This window comes from Phaethon aethereus (assembly GCF_964289735.1).
Source record: "Phaethon aethereus genome assembly, chromosome: 5".
NCBI lineage: Eukaryota > Metazoa > Chordata > Aves > Phaethontiformes > Phaethontidae > Phaethon > Phaethon aethereus.
The window spans coordinates 3688102-3711693 of NC_138579.1; the positions used below are offsets into that span (position 1 = coordinate 3688102).

The 23592-nt window shown below is 41.8% G+C and overlaps 1 protein-coding gene across 1 annotated transcript; it reads right to left on the reverse strand.

Annotated features, from left to right (window-relative positions):
* Window positions 1–920: 920 nt before the first annotated feature.
* SAV1 (salvador family WW domain containing protein 1) lies at window positions 921–22826 on the reverse strand (the record flags this gene model as incomplete). The annotated part of the gene is made up of 5 exons (XM_082000251.1): window positions 921–1122; window positions 9650–9793; window positions 10763–11033; window positions 20438–20884; window positions 22733–22826. 5 exons carry the CDS (start codon window positions 22824–22826, stop codon window positions 921–923), a joined length of 1158 nt encoding a protein of 385 aa, XP_081856377.1.
* Window positions 22827–23592: the final 766 nt, after the last annotated feature.

Sequence of the window (23592 nt, forward strand, 5' to 3'; positions counted from 1 at the left end):
GAACCAAATGAAAACACTGGAGAGGGTAATTGTACAATTAAAATTTTTCCCCAAGTAAGGAAGCTTTAATACAAGACAAAAGCTCGTTTAAAAAAACAATTGTTGTTATATCCCTGATTTTTTCCATGGTGTAGTGCAGCTAGTTGGTAAGCTGGTTAGACAATGCTATTACCTTCCCACCCAACTGGGTCACGTTTTAGGAAACGCAGTTTACCTAGCATTTAAAAACCTGTGGAAAGCTTGCTGAGAGATCTTGGTCTTTAAGAAGGTACAAGTATTTCCCCTCTGAGTGATTTGTGTGAAAACCAGTAGTAAATCTAAAGTAGTGATGCATTAAAGGAAGTAAAAAAATAAGGCAACTCACGCTTCACTTCATGAAGCGCTTGGTTTACTGATGAAATCTGCTTCTGCTGGGTGATGGCACTGGGTGTTGCTGACACGGAACCATATCGGTGTTCCGTACATTAAAGCTGTAAATGAAGAGCAGACCTCTCTCCAGAGGGGGATACGAAATCCCAAGGGAAATACACGGAACTATTCACTGTGATTTTAACAATGTTTTGAATTCAGGACATTTCATGTAGTTGCATCCATTGCCCTTTAAAAATACATAGTCAGCTTCTTAATAATACAGCTGACGGCTAGAAAAAGATACCAGAATCAAGTCTCTGATTAAACTCCGCGCCGGTTTTCAGAATAATAAACTAGTTCTTGTACAGAAAAAGATTAACAAAATTTTTAATTTTTATAAACAATACATAATACATGTAGAAAAATACTCAAGAGGATAACAACAAAGGTGCAACGTCAACAAAAATAAGCTGCCTTTTCAACAAAGCACTTTTTCATAGTTTTAAGTGTGAAAACCTTTTAAAGCTCTTAGTGTCCTCAGAAAAGTCTATACAAAAAGAGTTGTTAGCTTAAAAATTCTTGCCGTGCTGCTGGGCATACCACTGCTGCCTCTGCTTGCGGTGCTCCAGCTCGGTGAGGAGGGCCTGCCTGTACGCTTCGTACAGCTTAACGATCCGTTCCAGTTCTTTCATGAAGAGCAGCTTCAGCATCCCCTGGTACGTGTCCAGGTCCGCCAACTGGAAGAGCTCCCACTTCAGAATGTGATCGTATCTGTTTTGATAGAAAAGATGATTTATCTACACACTACGGCAAGCGAATACACAGCATTTTATCACAGAATCCTTAAGGTTGGAAAAGGCCTTTTAAGATCAAGTCCAACCATCAACCCAACACCACCAGGCCCACTAAACCATGTCCCGAAGTGCCACATCTGCACGTTTTTTTTGAACACCTCCAATGATGGTGACTCCACCACCTCCCTGGGCAGCCTGTGCCAATGTTACACTACTCGCTCAGTAAAGAAATTTTTCCTAATATCCAATCTAAACCTGCCCTGGTGCAACTTGAGGCCATTTCCTCTCATCCTATTGCTGCTTACTTGGGAGAACAGACCGACACCCACCTCACTGCAACCCTTTCAGGGAGTTGTAGAGAGCGATGAGGGCTCCCCTCAGCCTCCTCTTCTCCAGACTGAACACCCCCAGTTCCCTCAGCCGCTCCTCATCAGACTTGTGCTCCAGACCCCCCCCCAGCTCCGTTGCCCTTCTCTGGACACGCTCCAGCACCTCAACGTCCTTCTTGGAGTGAGGGGCCCAACACTGGACACAGGATTCGAGGTGCGGCCTCACCAGTGCTGAGTACAGGGGCACGATCCCTGCCCTGCTCCTGCTGGCCACACTAGTGCTGGTACAGGCCAGGACGCTGTTGGCCTTCTTGGCCACCTGGGCACACTGCCGGCTCATGTTCAGCCGGCTGTCGACCAGCTCCCCCAGGCCCTTTTCTGCCGGGCTGCTCTCCAGCCGCTCCTCCCCAAGCCTGGAGCGTTGCATGGGGTTGTTGTGACCCAAGTGTTGTGACCTGGCACTTGGCCTTGTTGAACCTCATACAGTTGGCCTGGGGCCATCGATCCAGCCTGGCCAGATCCCTCTGCAGAGCCCTCCTACCCTGCAGCAGATCAACACTTCCACCCAATTTGGTGTCATCTGCAAATTTACTGAGGGAGCACTCGATCCCCTCATCCAGATCATCGATAAAGATACTAAACAAGACCAGCCCCAGAACCGAGCCCTGGGGAACACCGCTTGTGACCGGCCGCCAGCTGGATTTAACTCCGTTCACCACAACTCTCTGGGCTCAGCCATCCAGCCAGTTCTTTACCCAGCAAATAGTACATGCATTTTCTTAAGAACTGGCCTCACAGTTCAGCCACCAGTCAGATTTCTAGCAATCTACAGTAGCATGTTTTATGTGAAGAAATAAGGTAATTAGCACCAAAAGACAGAGTGCCGTGTCTCAAAGAGTCAGAGAAAAAGCACTGGAGGGCTAAACTGCAGAATCACTCGTTAATATGCCAAGCTAAACTCTAGAAATACTAAAGATCCTATTAATTGATTATAATAAACCAATACATTTGGTATAATTTGGTATAATAAACCAAAATGCATTTTGGAAGCATTAAAACAGCAATTCCACTCAGAAGATTTAGTAGCAAAACATATTTTAACATTAGAGTAACACCAAAAACCCATGAATTATTTCCAACAGCTTACCCTAACACTCCCCAGCAGGTACCTCCCAGAGGCAGAATACTGCAAGTCATCCCTCACAGCACACTTGTTTCCAAAGCATTCTTGTCCCAGCCTTAACAAGCGCTCCCAGACACTGTCCCCTCTTGGTTAATTAGCAGCATAATCTGTGTGTCTCAAATTGCGGGCCACAAAGCCCAGAGGCCCACAAAAGTGGGATATCAGAGAGCATCAGCGAGGACTGAGGGAGGGGAGAAATCCCAATTAAGGGCTCCAAGTACTCACACCAGTAAGGGACACCCTAACAGCCCGTAGTTACTGGCAGCGATCTATCTGCCACAGGGGGAGTGGGGTGGGTGTCGAGGGAGCAATGCAAGCATGAACAGCTAAAAATCCTACATGTTCTTACTCCCCACAGTGGAAAAAATGAGCTGCTGTGGACCTGGGGAGGTCCCCTGGAGACATGTGCCAGGAGCCTAACACACTCCGGTGCCACCCCAAAGTAATATCTGACCCAGCTCCATGTGTGAGATGGAACCAAGCTCGGCTGTGAAGTCATCCAACTGCTGTTACATTTCTTCCCACTTCCACCAGGTACAAGGAGCTGTTGGTCGAGCAAGGCAAAATACAGCAGCCCGGGTCACCAAAGCACACCCAACACTCTCCACACTTTTTCCTTGAGGAGGGATGGGGATGCCAGTCAGTAGTGCAGAACGTGACAGCTGACAAAGAAAATGGTGGAAGAAGAGGGCTATGCACAGACCCACTTTGTTAGGAGCCACACTCGTCGCTCACCACGATGGTGAGTAGAGTAGGTGAAAACAAACTGCAAAGAAAAGCAGAAGCATAACACAATCCACAAAGCAGGAGAAACAATGTGGAAGGCCGGCTGCGGGGCGTCACTGACCCCTGCACTAACGCCGCTAACCCGGGTCCGAGAGCTGCTGGCGAAAATACGTTTCTCCTTTCATTCTGCAGGTCATCCCCATTCCTACTCCGCATGCAGTGCTGCTTTTCTTACAAAAGCCACAGCACTATCGGTGCTGGGTTTTTACTTTTAGTTTTTAATACAGAGCTATTCTGAATTTCTGTTCATACTCTTAGCAGTTTGTTCAATCTCTGAAGCATATCAACATGCTTCTATGCTCAGACTTGTGGCATATTTTTACAATACGGGTAGTGAAACCCTGGCCCAGGTTGCCCAGAGAGGTGGTCGATGCCCCATCCCTGGAACCATTCCAGGTCAGGCTGGACGGGGCTCTGAGCAACCTGCTCTAGTTGAAGATGTCCCTGCTGATTCTATGATATCAAAGCTGCTGCCATTGGGTAGGTACAAACACCGTAAGATGAGCTTCTTCAAGCATCTCTGGTTTCACCACCAGAGATGAAGTTTCCCGAAGGCTGCATTTTATGTCCTAACTGCCAAACCACTCTCGTGACTCATCAAGGCTGTGCCATTTCTCCTGCAAGTGATTTTCCACAATCCAAACTGGCACCCTGAGGTCTGCAAGGGAGCTAGACAGCTGGTCATCATAATGCAGGTCTGTTCAATCATACCTTAGTCAGTGACTCGCTTTCCTGCCACAAATTCTTCAAAGTTGCTTCTGACAACCTTTTGTACCGAATACATGGTTCAACATTTCCCAAATTTAATGTCTGTAATACTTACCTTTATATATAAGCTATCCAAATTGTTCAAGAAATCAAGCATTTTTCTTCATTACTTCATTTTTTTTAAGGAACCTCTTTTTCTGCCAGCAGTAGGGGAAGGTTTCCAAGATACTGGTAGAAAAACAGCATTTCTAACCAAGTTTTTCAACAAAATCATGGTAATTATACAGAAGTAGGACTAAGAGTCTCTGGCTCATGGCCAGATGTCCAGTACTACCGCCACACCCCATGGGGGAATAGCTGCAGGATGATATTAAGCAGGACACACTGGCATTCAGGATGTTCCTTGAGGAGTTGGCAATTGAAATAATTCAGGAAAAACCCAAGACACTGGGCCAACAGCAAGACAACTGTGTTGGTGAGCAACTTACAGTACATTAGTTCAGGCTCTGAAGCCCGCGTGGCCAAACGATTACTGACAGGGATCTGGCTTGTGTTGGTCAGCGCATTAGTCAGGCAGATGCGTTAACAGCCCACAGAGCAGACCTCCCCTCCTACACTTAAAGTAGTACAATGACTTCAGATAGCTAGATATATACCAAAGCTTAAAATAAGCAGGCCGTTCTCTTTGATGGTCTCCTTCTACCTCAGTGTGATGACTGGAGAAGTCTGGCAGGGTGACATGAGCTAACAGCCATGAAGAGACCTGCTGGGTTCAGGAACAGACACATACACACACAGACAGAATGGTTTGGGTGGGAAGGGACCTTTAGAGGCCATCTTATCCAACCCCCCTGCCATGAGCAGGGACATCTTCAACTAGAGCACGTTGCTTGGAGCCCCGTCCAGCCTGACCTGGAATGGTTCCAGGGATGGGGGCATCGATCACCCCTCTAGGCAACCTGGGCCAGGGTTTCACCACCCTCATGGTGAAAAATTTCTTCCTCATATCCAGTCTAAATCTCCCCTCTTTTAGTTCAAAACCATTACCTCTTGTCCTGTCACTACAGGCCCTGCTAAAAAGTCTGTCCCCATCTTTCTTCTAAGCCCCCTTTCAGCCCTGGCAGCTGCAGTAAGGTCTCCCCGGAGCCTTCTCTGCTCCAGGCTGAACCCCCTCCGTCCCAGCCTGTCCTCCCAGCAGAGCTGTTCCAGCCCTCGGAGCATTGCTGGGGCCTCCTCTCCGAGAGGTCCATGTCCCTCCTGTGCCGAGGGCTCCAGAGCTGGACGCAGCACTGCAGGGGGGTCTCACCAGAGTTGAGCAGAGGGGCAGAATCCCCTCCCTCGCCCTCCTGGCCATGCTGCTTTGGGTGCAGCCCAGGATACTCCCAAGGTTCAGAGGGAATGAGGGAGACAGAAACAACACATGACACCTGCAAGCACAGTTCTCAGTAGTGGGGATATCTGGGCTAACCAGAGTCTACCTAAACTTGGAGAGACTTATGTGAAAGAACTTCAGGAATATCACCCCAAAATGAGCAGGGGTGCTAATGTTGCCCCTGCTAAGGGGACCTGTGCAGCATGGAGTGTCCTGGCAGGGGCCTGGCCAGCTCCGGGAACAAGGCAAGCTGCAGAATTTCCTAAGTAAGGTGAGGAAACAGAAATTCCCCAACCCAGTTTTAATCTCGATTTTGTCTGACCCCAGTCTTCCTCTGCAATAGGCATTTTAATGCTACTTTATTTTGATAAAAGAAAGCTTTGATGTAGTTACATAATCACTGCAATACCTCGCATTTCCCGCTTTTTCGTAGTCCTTCTAAACATATACAATTCATCTGCAATCTAGTTTTCTTAACTTGGAAGTAGGCAGCTGACTACTATAGTTATTAAAAGAAGAAACTCATGGAATAAAGAGAGTTATTTGATTCAACTGCATTACATGAGAAAATATATTCACTTGTGTGGAGGCTGAAGCCAAAAATCAGTAAGTTTATGCAAATTAACTACATTACATATTGAAAAGATCTATTCAGAAGGCTCTATGCATCACAGAAGCACCCAGACATGCAGATGACTACCAAAGACGCTTTTGAGGAATTTTAAGAAAACAACCACAGCTTCTACAAACTTCCTAAATAACAGTTTCTATATTAAATTTATCCCAAGTCTCGACAGGGCTGCATTGCTAAAATCACTTTTTCCCAAAAGCAAGAAATACCAAATTGCAGCTGTTTGTCAATATGGAGAGCAAACTCTGCTGCTTTCAAAGTTTGACAACTATCTTTGTAAGCACTTGATTATTGGGTTTAAGTGAACAACATCTTTCCGCCTCTGCTCCCTTCCTACTCATCATGAACTGAATTCAACTGCAGCAGGATTTCCCCTGGCTTACCCTGCGCTAATGCATCCTTTCAAACATTCTGGGCCAACAGCATTTATTAAAACACACTCCACAGCAAAGCCGATTCTCAATGGAAGGACTGTTTCTTACTAAGGTGGCAATACAAGGAGGAAAGAAAACAAAGCTCCATCACATGCAATAATGTGTTTGCAGGTTTTCTGGGACCTGCAGATTTTTTTTTTCTGTTTATTTTTAAGCATCATTACAGATTGCTAAACCCTTGGTGGTTCTTTAGCCCTTTGAAGCTGTCGCTGATGACAATTTCAAGAAAAGGATTGCTTTTCAGTGTGAGAGTTTCACTCTGCCTGCCCAGAGAAGTGTTGAATGGGGGAAGAAGTCTAATTAAAGATTAAGCCACCAGCAGTGCCTTAATGGCAACAGGCTCATTCAAACCCAAAAAAGACTGTAGTTCTAGGAACGCTCACCACAGAGGGGGGCACAGAGTACCAGTACCTGGCCTAGACTCCCCAGGCATTTTTTTAGAAGGGCAACTAGTCACAGAGCCAGAGATCGAGGGGAAAAGGCACGTTAGTAGAGAATCCCTGCAAGCACAAAGCTCTCCCTCCTGTGTGAGAAAGCAGGAGCTTACTAGACAGAACACTGCCAGAATACCCTGTCTCTGGGGCTCTTCCCAGTAGTTAACAAGTATTTAACACAAAATAGGACACTTCAAACACAAGAGACCCTGCCCTGCTCTGAATATTTATAGCCTATTGGTTAGGGCTGGAAGAAGAAAGTCCTGGGTTCAGATCCTTGCTCCAAAAGAGGTGGGGGAAGAATCTGAACCATGATTTCTCATACAAGGATGGCACCCACACAGTCCCATGCATGCATCCGGCATACTGTGGGAACACCTACCAGACTGGTCCACCTAAGCGGAAAGGTGGAGAAACAGTCAATTTTAGAGTCTAGCAAAGGGTTAAATGCAAGCCAGGAGTCTCGATTCCACTGTGCTAAGATGCCAATAGCTGCACTTACATTCTCAAAACAAACCTTGACAGATGCCAGGAGAGATGGGAAAAGGATGCTTCAAGGTATCATAAATACCTCAACACTGGAAATCATTACTTGAAGTCACAACTAGACATCAAAGCCTCTTCACTGTCTAATGAGCCAAATATCTTCTTTTATCTTGACAGTTTGACCATTTTTCACTAGAATAGGGAATTGTTATGGCTAACACCTACTAAACTCTCCATTAGACTTTCCAGTGGCCAAAATTCTTATCCTTTAGAGAAACTTGTTGAAACAAAAGGCAACATTTTGCTATCATTATCTACTTTTCTCAACAAAAACTGGCCTTTAGTCAGCTAAATCAAGCTACAGTGTCAGGTGTAAGTAATAAATCATAACAAAATAGGCCACAATGATTTCAGTGTAAAACTGTACTGATAACAGATTTTTACAGTAAATTTCAAATAGCAGATTGCAAAAGCTATTCCTCTATTACTACCATGCAAGCGTTTTGCCCACTTACTTTCATTTTTGTACCAGAACAGAGGAGAATATTGACACAGTTCTCATACTCTGCTTTTGGACAATATTACTGAAGAACTTACAAGCATTACTGCTTTTTTTTTTTCCCCCGCTCAAGCTTTAAGCCAGTTGCTTTGGCAACAGAGAAGACGTTCATTATTAAAATTACGTTAAAAACATGTATGTGATCTTGATTTCAATAACTGTGAAAATTATTTATCAATTGTTCCTTATGAACTCCTCAAGCTGAGACTAAGCCAGCTGCAACCACTCTTCCTCACTTTTCCAGTATAATATTAGCATAAACCAGAACTGACTTCTTCACAGAAGTGTTTGAGAACTATGACAATATTCCTAGTACCACCAGCACTACTCTAACAGAAAGCTAAAAGGAGACTGGAACATACCAGATTTATGATTCCTCTGAACAATGTAAACTCTATTCAAACAGCTTGAATGAAATAAATGTTTTCTGTTTGTTTGGTTTTTTAATTTGTCTCAGCCTACTAGACAAAGAAATTCCTGATAATCTTAAATTGTTTACATTAATTTGTTTCTCAAGTTTCAAGAGAAGTACCAACAAGAGTCCATAAAACACAGGCTGAAATATTTAAAACTATATTGTCTGTATGTGCCAAAGACCGAAATAAAGAAACGCAGCTGCAGCCAAAACCTAAGAGTATTTCTAGGAAAACAAGTCCTCCCACAGGTTGCAGGAACTTAGCATGTCCTCGGTGCATAAGCGTACTGGTGGATTTTAGGCCAATTTAAATCTTTATGGGCTGCTGGCAAGCCCAGTAGCCACAAGAAGTAATAAAATTCATCCAAATTATAGTTACTAGAAGCAGCTAAAAAAAAAAAAAGAGGATTTTTTTAGCTGGAAGTCACTGAACATCATACACAGTCTGAATTTGCAACTGCAGACAGACCTGCTCGTTGCTGTAAAACTTAGTTTTCATAAGGAGAATATGGAGAAAAGTACATGATTTCATAATTTTTCAAGCGTATCTGGATTTTTAAATTGCTTTTCTATTTAGTGTTACTCTTCTGCAGAGCTGTACCCATTAGAAAATGTAATTTGTTTCATTATGCTGACTCAAATCTTTTCTTGGAGGAGACTCTCTGTTCCTATAGCATTGTTTCTTTGAGAAGATGACTTTTTACTACCACTTAGTTTTTAACTAAAGTTCTTGAATAGAAATATAGATTTCAGTCTGTATTCAAAATTCTTAATTGTGAAGGAGGATTTGTATGTTTTTTTTTACAAAGGAGTAAGATATGCATTAAGTAGTTAACACCCTAAAAATATTTCACATATTTTAAGTCACATGGTACCATTCTCACAAATACACTGAAAGTAAATCTCTAATGTATCATTCTGCAACTCATGTGAACTGCAAGAAGTACTGTGATGATTTTAAGTAATGCCTCATACAAAGTAAACTAATCTGACGAACATCTGGTACAACTCCCTCATGCCAGCAATAGTTCTTAATGCAATTAAGAAATACATGCCAGCTAGAGTTCTACTTTCAGTCATCAAAATTCTTTTTTTTTTTTTTTTCTTTTCTTCTAAGCTATGTGTGCATAGTGTGAAGTGCAGACGGAAAAAAACCAAAAAGCTCACTTTACAGGAGCCCTGGCATAGACCTGCAGCCAGTCTGGAATCTCTGCAGTGTGGTAGGGGTTTGCAGGGACGAGGAGAGGCTGGCTTCTCTCAGCTTGCTGTGGCTGGTAAGTCACTGGGGGAGGCTGGTCGTAACGGGGAACACTGTACAAAGGAAGACAGACAAAGTCGGTAACCTCCAAGCAATAACTTAAGACATACTGATATCATTAAATTGTTAACATTAATACACAAGTTAATACATGCAAAGGCTGATGATGCAATCACATACAAAGCGTTGCCTCAGCAGGCCTATACCGACAACAACTTTCTGTTGCTATTTTTATGCTTCACTCCAATCATAACTGTAAGTGGTGCTGCTACCTGTTAGCACACTGTAAAATTCACCTTAGACCTAATCGCCTAGTGCCTGCTACCTGGATACTAAAGCAGAACAAAAAAAAAGGTATCTGTTTTTGAAAGACTAAAAAGGCAACTGTTGATTCAGCCAAATAATCCACCATTTAATATGTTAGAACAAATGTATTCAGGCAGCAGCTGATAAGAGTTACTGCATTTATAACAAAGGACATCCTCGTATGTTCATCTTTTGTGCCACATGTTAAAAAAACTTTCTCTTCCTGGGTAACAGCAAAATAGATTGAGCAGCAGAAATTAACTGGTAGATTTGGTATATACTAACTTTATTTTACCTTTAATTTATGAGTAGCTAACATACCGATTTTCATTCTAGAGAAGACTTAATTCATGTTTCAGATGGTATGTGCTATTTGTCCAGACAGCCTCCTAGAACATCAGATCAAGTTTCTTTTCAGTCTACAATTCAATTCTTTTCTCAGCAACTTTGTTGTTTTACCGACACTTGAAGAGAATAGCTGCTTTGTTTTAATGACTTACGAACAATATCCTGTTTCTTAACTTAAGACAGTTAAGAGATGAGAAGAAAACCTAACAATTACAACTTCTTCTAAAAATCTTAGTCAAGAACTAGTAAAGCTTACTTCTAAAAATAAGAAGGTTTTGGCATATTATGTATGTGACAAAAACAGTTACACTTTCTTAACTGGATTAGGAAAAAAAAAAAAATCACAGAAGAGAAGGAGGATGTCTTACCTGGGAGCACAAGGATGTTTATATTGAGCTCTTTTATTGATGTGATCTACGTAATACACTCCAAATTCTGCCGATTCAACTCTCTCCCATCCTGGCGGCAGCCCCTCACGCTCGAGTGGATGGCTCCAGTGAGTTGTATTAGTGTTATGATCTATATAGTATTTCCTTCCTCTAATAGTCCAGTCCACTGACCAGCCAGGAGGAAGAGGTAAATCTTCAGAACTATGATTTGTTAAGTTTCCTAGAGATGTAGCAGCAACTCTACCAATGCCTAAAAAAAGGGAAAACAACGTTTGGCTAAACTGATAATACCCAAACCAATTATTATGTACAAAGCCAACTTCCCCCCCACCTGAGGCACTCTATGAACTGTGAGCAATATCACGGCGTGTATGGTGTGTGCACTTTTACGTTAGTAAAAAAGCACAATCAGGTCAAAACAGGTAGTCCCTTTTAAGTCTCACTTGTTTCACTCTCCTCCAACTCCAGATTCAACAGATAGCTTCAGAGACAGTTAAAGCATCCTAGCTTTTTCGATTAGAGACGTATATTAGGACACATAACAGGGATGAAGCTGTTATCACTGTCTCAATTTCTTGAGCAGACAGAGCTGACTGATTACAAATGTAAAAGCTTTATATTAAATGACAGTTTCTCTTAATATGCTATTACAGCTGCATCACAGCTAATTATCTACCAAAACAATCACCGCTATTACTTTGTCTAATTACAGTCAGAAATTACAACTATCTAGAAAAATTACTGAATACCAACAAAGCCTTTCAGATTAACCAGTCAAGAACAGTGACAGGACTGGGTAAACTAAGAGAAGGGACAAATAAGGTTAGCACTACGCTGCGCTGAAGGTTACTACTGAAGTGCATGCAATCATGGCCAAAAAGTGTCAGCAGTAACAAGAAAAAACAGAAAAGCTGGATCCAACAGGATCCTGCACAAGCCCTTTGCTGAACACAGTCATCCTGTGCACGGTGAAGTTGATGTTGCCACGTCGTCTCTGCTGAAACTACCCACGCTTGTTAGACTATCTAGCTTATGTGCACTGCTGGGTGGGACAGTCAGTCCAATGCAATCCAGACAAGAGTTAGAGACCTTTTGTTCAGAGCCACAGAATCTCCTGATCTCGTAGTCTAGTAGGCTATGTATCTGCTTCTCTACATCTTGCTCTTCTCTAAGACTGAGCACCTACACTTCATAATGCTAAAGAGGCATGTGAAAAAGAAGTAATTTCCAGCTTTTCTTGATGATGTGGGCTGCACTAGGGGAAGGGCTTCCCCAGCAAGAGAACTAAAGCCTAGGTCAGGTGTATTTGGGGTAGGAGAGCTTACAGGAATCAGTAGTTGATTAAGTTCCCACCTCTGCCCTAGAAACACAGCACAGTTTGGATTTACCATTAAATAGCTGATTTAAGAGACTGTTCACTAGCATTTTAAAATACATGATTTGTTGTAACATAGACACAGTTTTTACATTTTAAAAATCAGCGTGCTGGATACCGAGAGATGTACTGAAGAAAAATAATTCCAATTTTATCTTTTCCTTCCCTCTATATACTATGGATACTTAGGAAGCTAGCTACAATAAAAGCCATAATAATAATGGCAAATAAAAGAAAAAAAAACACAAAACAAAACCAAAACCCAAAAACCCCAATCACAAAAACCGAGTGACATAGAATTTTGCAGGTCTCCTTCCATTCCTTGGAAGCCTACTACCTACTAGAGGTGCTGGCCCAAATTCAACTCTCTCTTTTAAAATCCTTGTAAGTAGTTACTTTCAGTTACCCAAAGTTCTACAGTTAACAAGTCTCTGGCTTTAAAGAAATTCCAATTATCTTTTCATCCCACAATGAAACGCATTTATTCGGTCACAGTATTCATCAGAGTTCGTGTGTTACTATTTCCCATAGCCCGAAGAAGGGGTATGGGAGCCACTTTTTCCACTTAGAAGTCAGAAAGTGATTCCATCACAAGTACCACGTTTACTTACACCCCTTTCCGCCTGTTTTGCAGAAATAATATTGTTGTGTGATTATTTTTTGAGAGAGTGGAAGGGCAGAGTCTATCTCACCTACAGCGTACTATGAAAAAGAGGTTTCAGGTGTGGTCATTAACTCAAAAAGACACCAGTAATACTGAAGTAGCAGCAAAATTGTTATATTTCTCAGGGAATTTCATACTCGTTTGCTGACAAAGGCAACAGTCCTTTTCAACAATATATACACAATATAGCATGGTAGCCAAGGGACATCATCTATTTTAAGCATTGGTTTACCTATAAAATTACATAGACTGAAAACTGGATGGGCTGTCATTCTAATACAAGATGGCAGTTGTCAACAACAAAGTAATGGAAAGGTTCCAAAGCATTTGAATAAATAAAAAAAGAATTAAAAAAACCCTGCTCTTTAAAACATTTGTGTTCATCTACACATCTTTTTGTAGCCTTGTCATTTCTGAACTATCTGTATTTCTTCTCGTTATAGTACTTAGTTATTTGTTAGCTTTATAAAGGAAAGTCAATGGCTGCGTTCAGGCGACAGCTCCCTTCTAGGATTAAGCAACCCAGACCTTTACTTCCAGTGAGAAGAAACATCCTGGTAGATTCCTGACCTTTAGCAGTACTGGGGCAGGGAAGCTATTTCAGACCCTAGCTACAGTTATGTCACTAGTTTTGTTTTCATTCCAATGACAAAATACAAACATTTAAGCTTCCTGAAAATACTGCCTTTGGAAAAACAAATGCCATATTTTCTCCAATTAATTGGACTGCTGTGTTGTAATTTCATGTATGTATAAACTGTGACTATTAAATCACCACTACCAGAAGATCTGAACACACAAATTTGACCGAGGGAAAAGAACTTTCACAAAGGCATGAACATGTTTTTCTGTTTTCTGTTACTATCAGCAGAGGTCTGTATTTTTGTTGCAGTTCAAGCATGATTCCAGCAGCAAATACATATCTATCTACTCCTTGGGGTATAGGTTAATCCCTTCTAACATTTGGAAATTGGTATTACAACTTGCACAAGCCAACCTTTGCACCAAAAGTTCTCTTGACACAATGCCTGTATCTCTTCATACAAAAGCCAGAGAAGACTGGGAGATGGACTTGGGTAGCGAGGAAAGCCAAAATCTGATTACAGAGAAATCACCTAGAAAGCAGGATAAAAAGCAATGCTGCACCCAATGGAAAGACAACCCCAGCAATTCTGTGTTTGCACATTTAATTCTAGCTACATGGTTTCTCCAATGACAGCTTTTTTTTTTTCATTGCCAAGATGCAAAGAGCAAAAACAATACCAGACACAAACACATTATACATTCCTTTCGCAATTTTGACTTCATATATGAAGAAGTTGAGCCATACCATTACGATAAATTTACACAGCTGTAGCAGTTAACCAGTTCTGAACAGTGTTTCAAGCCTCTACAACTAGCAAGCTCTAATTATGAAATCAAAGGCCAGATTTATAAACAGACGGTTGCAAATACTTCCGGTTGTAGACTATCATGTATAGAATTAATGTGCATTTTTCCCTTAAAATCACAGATCATATCGAAATATTCTCCATGCTGGAAGTTTTAAGAGGTCAAGTAATATTCATAGTTTTACAACCATCAACCCACTATGGCATTCAAATTGGCAATTAGTACAATTTAGACATTTCTTTATATAACTGCAGTTATTAGAGATCAAAAGAAATTGTGTATTGGTTTTCCTTATAAAACTCAGCAGATGCTTCCTTCAAGGGAGAGTGGATACACATGTAAGAGAAATAGCTCCTGCTACAATTTTGAACAGGAGAGGATGAAAATTGACTTTCATATATATACACCCTGTAAGTAGCAATAATACGAAAGAACAACACTTGGAAGAGTAAATTCATATGTGATCTTTTCCAAAGTATAAACCAAAGAAGAAAGTTACAGGACAGCCTAAAACCATCTACTGTGAACACTACCTTCGCTGTGTCACATTGCCCAACCATGATACTCTTCTGTGTTTAAATTTTAGGTAAGGTCTTGGCCCTAAAACATTTTCATAGCAGCCCAAAGCTTCACATAGGATTTTACTGCACACAACAAGGACACTCCCTGAATCACGGGCTGGTACCAGATTCACACAGCACAATGCAAAATGTCTACAGAAAAAACCCCACAAACTTATACTTTTTAATAAAAATGGTTCAAGTTGCAAAACCCATGATTTTCCTTTTGAGGGAGGATATGGTCTCTACCACAGGATAAGCAAAAACAGACAAGTCAAACCACTTCACCGTAACTACTCAGGGTTTTCTTGCTCACATGCTGTTTTATAGATTTCTCATTATACATTATAATAGATATATAATATTAAATTATCTGTTTTTTCCAAATGTTAAAAAGTCCCTTTTCCTCCGCTTAAGTATGAGTGCTGTTCTTTATAAACTCCCCTGAGAGGCACTATAAAATCTCAAGAATAGTCAACAATTAATTTAAATTTATGCAATTGTAAAGCCTTTTCATGTTGCCTCTTTGAACTCATCTAGCCTTATTTGTTAATTCTGTTTCCTAATGGTATGTGTTTGGGGCATTTTTTGCTTCAGCTTTTAAGGAACATCAATATTGAACCTGATTTGTGGCTTTGCCTTCTCTTGTAAAATACAGTATCTTCAGTTTAAGGTCTTGAATTGTCAACCAGGCCAAGAGGCATTATATGCTGCTCCAAAGCAAAAGAAAATCCTGTTCAATGCAGTTTGCTTGCTTAGGACTATCACTGTGTATGTTCTCAACGCTTTGAAAAAAGTGCAAAGGAACAGCAACCACTTATTACTAGTAGTAACAAGACTTAAAATACTCAGAGTTTTAAGTAAGGCCAGGCCCTATATTTGGTCTTGTTTTCAAGATCTTCAACAATAGGGTGTCCTAATAGCAGAACCCAAACTTTAACTTTGAGCACCACGTTCCAGTGCATTATAAGACATATCAATACAAAGAGTTCCTTCATTTAATATTATTATCTTAAAAAATTATCTTAACCTAGTAGTGTCACATATGTGAAGATTATGTAGTATCTTCTTCAATCAAGGAAGTTCTGTTTGGTTTGCTCCATTAGTATGGAACAAAGAAAACTCTAAGTAATATCCATAAATGCTTTCACAGCCCAGTGAAGTGGTTTTATGGTAAAAAAGCACTCTGCCTAGAAAGAAGTCCAAGTTTTCAGGATAGAAGGAAAGGTTTCCAGGTCAGCAAAGGGCACTTAGTTCTTCAGTTTGCCTGATAGATTGCACAGGAGAAAATAGCACCAGTCCAGCATAAAGGGAAAAGAGCAAAAACACTGAAAAGAAAGTCTCACTTTATTAGATAAAGTGCTGATGCAGGCAGAGGAGTTTTAGAGTCTATGAACTACCCCACAACTAGCTTCAACCAAATTTCCAAGTGTTGAAGAACAAATTAGCCAAACAGCCTTCCTATTTGTCTTTAATTAGGTCAATTGTCTTGAGTGCCTTTTTTCAGGATGCCAAAATCCTCTCCTTTCCCCTCACCCTCATCAAACCAGGATGAGGAACAGGAAAAGAAGATGAACAAACTGTTCAAGGGAGTGTTGTGGTTTAGCCCCAGCCGGCAACTAAGCACCACGCAGCCGTGCACTCACTCCCCCTCCCCCAGTGGGATGGGGGAGAGAATTGGGAAAAAACTCGTGGGTTGAGATAAAAACAGTTTAATAGGACAGCGAGAGAGAAGGAAACAACAATGATAACAACAATGATAATACCAACAAAGGAATGTACAAGAACAAGTGATGCCCAATACAGCAACTGCTCACCACCCAGTGATCGACAGCCCGTCCCCAAGCAACGATTTCTGCCCCCCGGCCAACTCCTGTTTATGTACTGGGCATGACATCGTATGGTGGGGAATATCTCTCTGGCCAGCCGGGGTCAGCTGTCCCGGCTGTGTCCCCTCCCAGCTCCCCGTGCACCCCCAGCCTGCTCGCTGGCAGGCCGGCATGAGAAGCTGGACTGTCCTTGACTGCTCAACAACAACTCAAAACATCAGCACCTTACCAACGTTTTCTCATCCCAAATACGAAACGCAGCCTCACACTAGCTTCTGTGAAGAAAACCAGCTCTATCCTGGCTGAAACCAGGACAGGGAGTAAGTAATAATAAAATAACAAAAATAAGTTTTAATAACTATCCTGTTTAGACAGGCCTGAAGGTTCTAGGCCTTCCTTACCCATTCCAAAGCATCTGAAGGTACTTCCTGTGCACAAGTACCTCGTTTGTCAGAGGGAATGGGGCGTTCCAAGTAAGCAAAAATTCACAAATAGGAAATAACAGGAAGCTCTTTGAAAGCTTTGAGAAGTATGCTACAAAGAAATTACTGCAGAATCAGCACAAAAGAAGAAAAGGGCAGGAATTGCCATTTGTTTTTTAAAAAAAAAAAAAGTGAAGCATACACATTTAAAAAAAAAAGCCCTGTTACTTTAGCTCTAAATAGTTTTCATTCAATAATTTGTATTTCTTTATTTTGCTCTCATATTAAACATGAATAACAGTTTGCAATTTCTGAAGTGCACAATTTAACATGAATCTACCTTCACTAATGTGCACTGGATTCTCTGCTCACTGGGTTAATCGTTTTTCTCCTCTGACTTCAGTCAACTGCTTACAATCCACCACCAGAAAGTCCCTTTACACTGTGATTTTAAATCCCAGCAATTTTCATATACACATAAGAATTTTTTAGCTTACCGCTCAACCAGGTACAAATAACTCTGAGGTCTTGGTTACAAGTTAGTTCCAATCTATACTGTAGATATAACTTCAACCACAGACCTCCCCAAACCTTTAACCTAGAAGAGAGGAAAGAGATGTCGAGGAAAGACAGGAAAAGTCTCTTAGAATTAAGTTTGAAATGGACACTAAAAATAAATTTTCAAGAAATGCCACAGAGGTAGCTAAACATACAAAACTAGGAAAAATCTCAACTGCAGACATTTTTCAGGAAAACCAGCAGCCATAGATTGCTAGTTAAAACCAAATCTAATGAAAATAAGGAAAGGAAGACATGGAGAATTGAATCATACTGAGAGGAAACATGACTTCAAGGAGAAACGCCTATGAAAGAACATATCAATGCTGTCAACATCAACTGTTGCAAAAATCACAGGACTTGCTTAAATACTTTGCTGAATACTTTGAGTATGAAGATCTTACTAAGAACATGTTTTCAACTTATCTCCAAATTATAAAGAGGAGAATATTTATTTTGAACGAAAGATGAAATTCATGTGCACCTCTTCACTTCCAGACCATTGCTTCTCAAAAGTCATCTCAGTTGTAACGAACACTAAATGAAGTATCACTCACCAATAGCAACTATACCTTGGGTATAACATCTCTGTTGCAACCAACCCAAGCCATAACAGAACCAACTGAGGGAACCTTCTGAGGGAGGGTGGGAGAGGAGGAACAGGGTAGAAGGCAGCATTTACAGATTCTAGCTAATAAGCAGACTTATATGTTGCAATTAGGTATTAGGCAATTTTGTCATCAATTATCTTGATGAACAATTTTGATTAGGTCAAACACTTATAAACAACAATGGAGGTGTGTAAGGAAAAAGTCATTTAGACAAAGAAAATGAAAGTAAAAGGCCTGCCTCAGCATTCTGGAAATGCAGGAAAAAAGGAACTAGAAGTTACAGAAAGATTAGCATAGCTCAAGGAAAACACTAAAGGTTTGAAGACAATGGATGGTTCAACTAAAAGGAAGATTAATGGTGAGATGAAAGAAGAAAGAAAAATCTAAGTTTTTCATATTTTTGACCACATTAATTCTTTTTACTGAGAAAAAGCAACAACAATTCTTGAAAAGATATACAGACATTAAGGACATAAGCCAATATTACTGCAATGAAACTGAAAGAGGAATTTAAGAGTTCATATTCCATGCTGAGATGAAAGAAAAAAAACCAGAAAACAAACCAACAACAACAACAAAAAAAAACCTGGATGAAAAGCAAAACACTTTGGTAAACAAAGGGCTCACCTTTTTTTGTCTCTCCCTACAAATGTGTAAGATTGAATACTCACCCATTACAAAATATATATAAAATTTGTTAAAATTAATAAACGTAAAAATATGAGAGTGAATGACAAAGACCAACTAAGTATTAGCAGCTCCTTTAGGATTTACAGTGGCTAAGGTGGCATGTAGACAAATAGGAAAAAAAAGTCTTTTTAGAAGGAAACATGTGTTGCTACAACTGAGAAAAATATGGCTGTAAAGCTCTACTTTTAGCTTGTTTGAAGAATTTAGTAATTAAACTCCACTTTCAAACTAACAGAGCTTCATTTCCACTTAACATTGTTTCAAATCTGCACAGAAGCAGTACCAATTTTTGAAGTTCTCCTCAGCGTACACAGTTACTGCAGTAATTTTGAAAGTTAAACTGATGGATTGGTTTATGAAATCCTCCCCTCCTGCCTCTCCTCCCTACAATATCCCAGCACAGGAGCTCGTTATCTAGACCAGGTGTTTAATGAGTGCAACAACAGCTGACAGAGCTGGAGGGCTTTCATGCAAAATCTAGGTAGATCAGATGTATTAGCACTTGGCAGATTTCTTTTTCTAGACAGGAGATTTATTTTACTAGAGACTGTTTACTATTTCATTTAGAGATTACAAGTAACGACGAACTAACAATGTGTTTCATAATGAAGGTGAATTATTTACCAGTTTGAAATGTTTGTTTCAAATTCCTCCTTGAATATAGTTTTTGTAGTATGTACAGTGCTTGAATACAGACGAATTTACTACTTTTAAGGTCACCTTTCTATGGGCAGTATTGTAATCGCAGACTTTTTATTCCACCAATAGATTCAAAACAGCACACTACACCAAAGAATTATTCTTCAGTGTCATCACAGATTACTCAAGTATTTTAAAAAAGTAATATTTAATGGATTCTTCTTTCTTATGCTGTTCTTCCTTTAGAAAACAAAGACAAGTTCCAGTGAAATTGAGGGGGAAAACAGGCATACTTACAAACAATATTACAAGCTAAAAGAAAAACAGAGTCAAGGACCAGGAAGTCAATTTCACCACTAACTATATACCATTTTGCTAATTACACAAAGCAGCCATTCCTCCCTTTGACTATCTATCATAAATTAATTATTGAGGTCAAATTAACACAATAAAATTAAAAAATAAACACAATCATAGTTAAAATACAATGATAATAATAAAATAATATGTCAATGTTATAATTCAGAGCTGTTGGTTATTCTCTACATCATGAAAATAGTACATGTACCCTAACAGATAAAATTCTGTGCTAGCTAGCAACTGATTCAACTTTGTTAAGAGGAGCTGCATATATGCTTGGCATTAAAAAAAACGACCACAATTGCCTGACCTTACCCCATTTACTTAATAACTAAATCCTGGTATATTTTTTCCCTTTCTGGATATATGCGATCAAATTCTAAGAAATGTGAACATGCAGTGTACTCAGGACACAGAAATGTCATTAAAAAGAAACTCTGTCCTATACAGCAGAACTCCTAAAAACATGACCTCAATCATCCAGATATACCTCTGCACCTCAGGTCTTAGCAAAAACCTATTTTTTTTTTAAAAAAGCAACTATTAATACTTACCTGAAGTGTGCCTCCCATGATTCTGTGCCATCCTCTGGAAAAGATCATTGTTGTGTTCATAATACCTGTAGTCCTCATGTACACGATCATTCAACTGACGTCTCCTCTGGGCATCATAAAAATGATCGTAATAATAACAACGGGCACCAGCATCTCCGTTTTCCAAAACAGAATTAGCTTCTGTTAAAAAGGACTGGGAGGAAGAGCCATATTCTCTAGGGACATCAGCTAAACTTCTTGCAAGATAGGAAGGTGCAGACAGTCTGTTGCTTTCACGTCTCATTATTTCATGAGGTGGCCTCTGCACTGGAGTTCGAAGGAAACTCTGGTTTCTGGAAACAATTCCATCTCCACCAGAAGCATATGCAGAAGAATTTGAGTCAGGAGGACAGACATCAGTTCGTCTTGGAATGGTTGGACCATGACGGATAAATGAAGGCATCAGATCTGATATACAGCATAAGAGAGAAATAAGAACCTTGGCTGTACTTAGACATAAAGCATTTGGCTAGCCACAAATGCTGATTTACACCATGGCATTGAGGAAATTCAAACGCTAGAACCCCTTTAAGGCACCTCTAATGCATATGCAAGTATAATGGTAATGCTGCAGTTTGTACTTGTGCAACAGGAACCATCACACCCTCCACCAGCAACAGACTATTGCCAAGAGTGCAGTTTTGCCAGTCTAACTGCATCTGCAATAAACAAACCCAAAACCCATCAAAAAATACACACACACAAAACCCCCCCAAAAGCCACACTTTACTGTGGCTACATCAGCCAGGCTTCACACCTCTCTACTAGAAGAGTCAAGAAAATCCAAGTATCCTGGCTACCACTCTACCACTTCATCGAGACCACTGTCCTTATGAACTCAGAATAAGATGTTAATATCTCCATGCTTTCAGGAATCCATGACAGAATCAGGAACAGAATTCATACTTTCTCCACTAATCACAAAGTTCAGCCAGCAAAATGCTGTCATTCTGCACACGTTAAGTTCTCAAATTATCATGAAAACATCTCACTTTCTCCTTTACCTAAAGAGGTTTTGCACACTGACAGTGACAGCCATTCGTGCAATTTCACTGCCTCCCTCAAGTGATACATTACTCCTCTCCTTACTACTACTTTCAACACGATATAAATAAGTAGCTTCCCTCCAGGTGAGCTAATACAAATTAGGACTTTGATTTAGAAGGAAGTTATGCTGATTATTAATTACTTTTATTAATAAACTGTTATAACTTTGGGTAAAAAGTCAGTGCATCCCAGAAGGTATCATCAGTACATTTGTAACTATCACTACAAAGCAGTCATGTAATAGTCATTACACCACGGCAAATAGCGTAAATGTGTAAAAGGTGTTAACCCCTCAGACATACCTACAGCTTAACATGAAAAAAAACTTTGTGAGGTTTTTTTTTTCTTGTTTTTAAAGACTAAGCTAATGTAATCAGACTACTAAGTGATTTTGCCTGTGGACTGGGGAGCCAGCTGTTCATGTAGCAAATACACCCAGAAAAGCTGAGTGCCTGCTCCTGCCAGCAAATCAGTTGTTGCCGGTTGTGATCTCCAAGCTAATCCTGCAATTATATCATAATACATTTCAGTCTCGGGTTGTTTTCAAAGATTAACAAAAAGAAACCTAAGTGCACGTTCAACGTGTATTTGCCAGTCATCTGTTAAGGCCCAGCAAAAACAGGCCTGTGACATTAGCGCCAGGTTAACCAGACGAAGATCAGTGCATCCAAGGTATGTAGCGGTGACCTCATCAAGTTGATTCACGGTTAAGAACTGGAGCACTCGCTTCCGCAGGGATTTTATGCAACTGTCTCGTACAGTTATCTCATTTTCAAAGCACACACCTTTTGGCAGTGCACACAGCCTAGATCGGGAAAACAACCACTGACTTCTGGAAAGAGAGAGCCGATCTGTTCCGTTCATCTGAAAGATAGCTGTTTGGAGACTTTCTTAACCCTTACCTGTGGAAAACTGAGCAACGGCGGCTGAGAAAATAAAACCACCACGCTTGTTTACCATGAGCACCTGGCAGTACACAACGTGCAGGGCTCCCTTCTGCACTCAGCCTCCCTGCCAGGTTTAACCTCCCTCCGCAAACTCCCAGGTCTCACATCAGGAATCTCATTCCCCTCCCCTCCCGAGGGGAGCCGCGCAGGGCCGGCCGGGCCCACCGGACCGCAGCCGCAGCACACAAAGGACCCGGCCACCCCCTCGGGCTTGTCCTCCCAGCCCGGCCCCCAGCCCGCCGAGCCCGTCCCCGATACTCACTGCGAAGCAGAGGGCTGGTCTCCTTCTTCACGTACTTGCCCTGCACCTCGCCCGGCTTCGAGAGCTCCGTGCGCGTCTTCTTCCGCGACAGCATCCCACCTCCCGGCCCGCTACCACCGCCCGCATGCCCGGCGCCACTCCCCGCTGCGCAGGGCAGTGCCCGGCCCCCTCAGGCGCGGCGGCGGTTGCTCCGCGCCCGCATGGCCGCACACCGGGAGGGGCGGGGGGGGGTCAGTGCTGAGGGGAAGTGGCGGGACCGACGCGCGGGGGCTTGTGGGAAGGCGGCCTCCGCCCTCTGGGGAAGGCCGCGGGGCAAGGAAGAGGAGCGGGCGGGCGGGGGCGCGCGCGCGTTGCCACAGCGCCCCCGCGCGGCGGGGAGGGCGCATACTCCGGGGCGGCGGCAGGAAGGGAGCCGCCTCAGGGCCTGCCCGCTTCCCCGCGCACAGCGGGGCCCTCCCCGCGCAGCGAAACACGGCCCCGTGGGCACCAGTGGCAGCAAAAGGTAGGCTGCCGCCGGCCTCTCCTCCCCGACGTCAGCGGGGACCCCTCAGCTGGCTGGGGGGGGCCGAGGTGGCACCGCTGCCTCAGTGGCACCTCAGGCGCTGCAGGAGCTCAGTGAATAACGGGCGGTGCTCCTTGTGCTTCCAGCAGTATCCACCGGCCCGCCTTCCACGCCGTTACCAAAGGAGCGAGTTTTAGAAGGTTAAACAGGAAAGGCATCCCACAAGAAGCACTCGATATTTGCCAAAGGTGAGGAATAGGTATGCAGCTTAAGCTGAGGGTAGGGTGTGCCTAAAAATAAGCCAAGAGGTATGTTCACTACCTGTCAGTTTTTTACACTTTAATCAATGTTATACTTT